The 3,586-nt window shown below is 35.4% G+C and overlaps 1 protein-coding gene across 5 annotated transcripts in view; it reads left to right on the top strand.

Moving 5' to 3' along the window:
- The window catches only part of LOC108689497 (NADP-dependent malic enzyme-like), a 16,444-nt gene extending 12,945 nt beyond the window's left edge, over window positions 1-3,499 (top strand). For all 5 annotated transcript variants that reach the window (XM_018196266.1, XM_018196264.1, XM_018196263.1 and 2 more), the window contains 7 exons: window positions 524-682; window positions 812-1,174; window positions 1,333-1,644; window positions 2,288-2,656; window positions 2,774-3,068; window positions 3,177-3,288; window positions 3,377-3,499. In XM_018196266.1, the coding sequence (XP_018051755.1) occupies window positions 524-682; window positions 812-1,174; window positions 1,333-1,644; window positions 2,288-2,656; window positions 2,774-3,068; window positions 3,177-3,288; window positions 3,377-3,419 (1,653 nt within the window). In that variant the 3' untranslated portion in view covers window positions 3,420-3,499. The remainder of the gene's footprint in view (window positions 1-523; window positions 683-811; window positions 1,175-1,332; window positions 1,645-2,287; window positions 2,657-2,773; window positions 3,069-3,176; window positions 3,289-3,376) is intronic.
- Window positions 3,500-3,586: the final 87 nt, after the last annotated feature.

Below are 3,586 nucleotides of genomic sequence, written 5' to 3'. Positions count from 1 at the left end.
CACACACACACACACACACACACACACACACACACACACACACACACACACACACACACACATACACTACATAATATATTTAAATCACGATCACTAGATGTAACGTTTATGCAATATTAGCATTTGTAAAAATCGAAGTGGTACGACGATCAGCTGATCACCTTTCACCCATGCTTACTAATGACTGCTGTTAATACTGTTAACAGTTACAGTATCATTCCTTTTGATTGAAGGTCAAAGTCTAGTCTGATGCTCTGATTCTGACTCATCAATTAATTTTTTGCCAATATTGCAAGAAAAGGAACGACAGCGATACACGTGCAACGTTCGATGTTGTTCGTAGAAATAGTCCGAATAATCAAGACAATTGAAATATATTTTGATAAATAAAATAGGATTATAAATTTATTGCATTTTTTCTTTTCTATATTTTTTAATTTTTAAGAAAGACAGAGCTGTTCAGTAAATTTTTTTAAAATTTCGTTTTAAGTGCTGTATTTAATGTGTTATTATCACGTTTCAGGGTATGGCGTTCAGTATTGAGGAAAGGCAGATACTGGGTATACATGGTCTTCTACCGGCAGCCGTAAAAACCCAAGAAGAACAGTTAGAGCTTTGTCGTCTTAATCTGGAACACTACACGGATGATCTCTCAAAATACATATATCTCATAGGCCTACTGGTACATGAACACGACAGTTATCGCTGTCGCTTGATTGGAGACGCTATATTAGTGGTCTCCCCCGTCCCCGCTTGATCAGGCCTGCTCTTCTCATATGCGTTGATTCTCACATAGGATCTTATTCCTTAGGATAGAAACGAGAAACTCTTCTACCGTTTGTTGGCAGAAGATGTAGATAAAATAATGCCATTGGTATATACGCCGACCGTGGGTTTAGCATGTCAGAAATTCGGTCTGGTTTACCGTAGGCCGCGTGGCCTTTTCATAAGCATTCACGATAAAGGCTATGTCTATGACGTTTTGAAAAATTGGCCCGAACACGACGTACGAGCAATCGTTGTCACGGACGGTGAGAGAATATTGGGATTGGGTGACCTAGGTGCTCACGGCATGGGCATTCCCGTAGGTAAATTGTCATTGTATACCGCATTAGCTGGTATCAAACCCCATCATTGTTTGCCTATCACTTTGGACGTCGGCACTAATACCCAGGTATGCGAAAATACATCACATCTACGGTAAACGCCTTCATTGATTCCCTCGTTATGAATGTGAAACATAAAAAATAATATATTTTTTCATAAATATTTCGCATTAATTTCTTCTTTAATCTTAAATCTATACATTTGAATCTTATATTCTTTTTGCAGTCTTTGTTGAATGATCCCCTATATATCGGTCACAGACACAAACGTGTTACTGGACAAGAGTATGACGACTTCGTGGACGAATTTATGAAGGCTGTTGTGAAGCGATTTGGTCCGAATACGTTAATTCAATTCGAAGACTTCGGAAATGTTAATGCGTTCAGATTGCTTCAAAAATATCACAAGGAATATTGCACCTTTAATGATGATATTCAGGGTACCGCCTCTGTCGCTGTTGCCGGGTTATTGGCATCACTTCGTGTTACGCAGACAAAGCTCTCAGAGAATACAATCGTATTTCAGGGTGCTGGAGAGGTTACTATCAAAATATTCAGTTCATCCTGATGAAAAATTTTTTCAGAATTTTACGAAATGGAACACTTTTCAGAAAAATTGAGAAAGTTATATCTTTTAAAGTATATATATCTTTTCTTAGAATTCTTCATATAAATTCTGAAATATTCTAAAATTTCTGTAATGTTTTGTAATTTCTCTCTCTGATGAAATCTTATAAAATTTTAAAAAATATAGAATAAGAAATCTTAGAATATTTCATTTTATACATATTATACATATTATATGTATATTTATACATATTATATGTACGAAGAACTTCGAATTTGTATTTAAAAAATCTGAGAAATTTCCTCAGAAAGAGTTATAAAATTATTTAGAAATTCTAACAAATTCTTTGAAAATTCTTACTAGAGAAAAATTTTTACTAGAGAATATGTTAACTGTCGACAAAAACACAATTGTGTTTTAAGGGCCTATTCTGTAATTCTTAACGACTGTAACAATATTGTTACATTGTCATTGCACAGGTTTTGTATATAGTAAAAAAGCTGCGCAACGAAAATATAATGATATTATAGTCGGTAAGAGATACAGAATAGATACCTTAGTCGTGTTATAGATTATTCGAAGAGTAGAATACACTTTGATGAATTATTTGTAGGCGTCATTAGGTATCGCGGCATTGTGCGTGATGACAATGCTAAAAGAAGGAATAACTAAGGAAGAAGCTAAGAGCAAAATTTGGATGGTAGACTCGAAAGGATTGATAGTGAAAGATCGTCCAAAAGGCGGACTGACGGAGCATAAATTGCACTTTGCTCGTGAGGATAAGCCAATCGACACTCTGTTCAATGTTGTTAAGACCGCCAAACCTTCGGTTATTATTGGCGCAGCTGCTATCAGGGGTGCCTTCACAACAGAAATATTGAGGGAAATGGCGCGTATCAATGAGAGACCCATTATTTTCGCTCTGAGTAATCCAACGAGCAAAGCAGAGTGCACCGCGGAAGAAGCATATATTGCTACAGAGGTAAGAAGTTAACTTGTGAGAATAATTCTCTACATTCATTGAAAAATAAATTTTTAATATGAAATTTTGCTGACGTTTCCTGAATAATTTTAATCAAGCATTATTTGAATTGCGCAGGGAAGATGCTTATTCGCAAGCGGCTCGCCTTTTCCACCAGTCACATATAACAATAAAACTTACTATCCTGGTCAAGGTAATAATAGTTACATATTCCCTGGAATCGCGCTGGCCGTAATATGCGCTGGTATGCGCACCATTCCCGAGGAAACTTTCCTTATTGCTGCGACGGCTCTCTCCGACTTGGTAACGCAAGCCGATTTGGACAGCGGTAATCTTTACCCACCATTGGCCGATATACAGAAATGTTCGTTGTGTATAGCATGTGCAATCATGAAATATGCTTATGAAAAATGTGAGTATAAATACTCCAAATGTGTTAGAAAAGATAGAAGACAAACAAAGCGTCTCATATATTCTGCTACATAATATAAATTATTCATACATTTTTTTTTATACACAGCTCTAGCAACTGTCTATCCGGAGCCTTCAGATTACGAGAGTTTTATCAAGGCACAATTATACGATCCAAGCTATAAATCGGCAATTCCTCCAGTTTATTCATGGCCAACAATGTAATACTTTCATTAATTTGATTTTTATCTTTGATTTTATACTTATTTGATTATTTCGGATCTATGAAATAATAATATACATGTTTAGAGAATTCTTTGGGAATCTTCCTCGCTTTTTTAAAGTCTGTTGACCGGGCTTATTTCTAACAAGTATGTGCAAACGTGATCAATATTTAATTATTAAAATTCGCAAGAATGAATTTGTGTTTAATATGAAGGAATTTTTTGCAAATAAAAAAGTATACAAGTTCGATGTAAGAATTGATTTGCTGGTTAAACAAATAAATATCGACGCTAC

Source organism: Atta colombica, unplaced genomic scaffold (assembly GCF_001594045.1).
Source record: "Atta colombica isolate Treedump-2 unplaced genomic scaffold, Acol1.0 scaffold27, whole genome shotgun sequence".
Lineage (NCBI taxonomy): Eukaryota > Metazoa > Arthropoda > Insecta > Hymenoptera > Formicidae > Atta > Atta colombica.
This window is presented reverse-complemented; position numbering and strand designations above follow the sequence as displayed.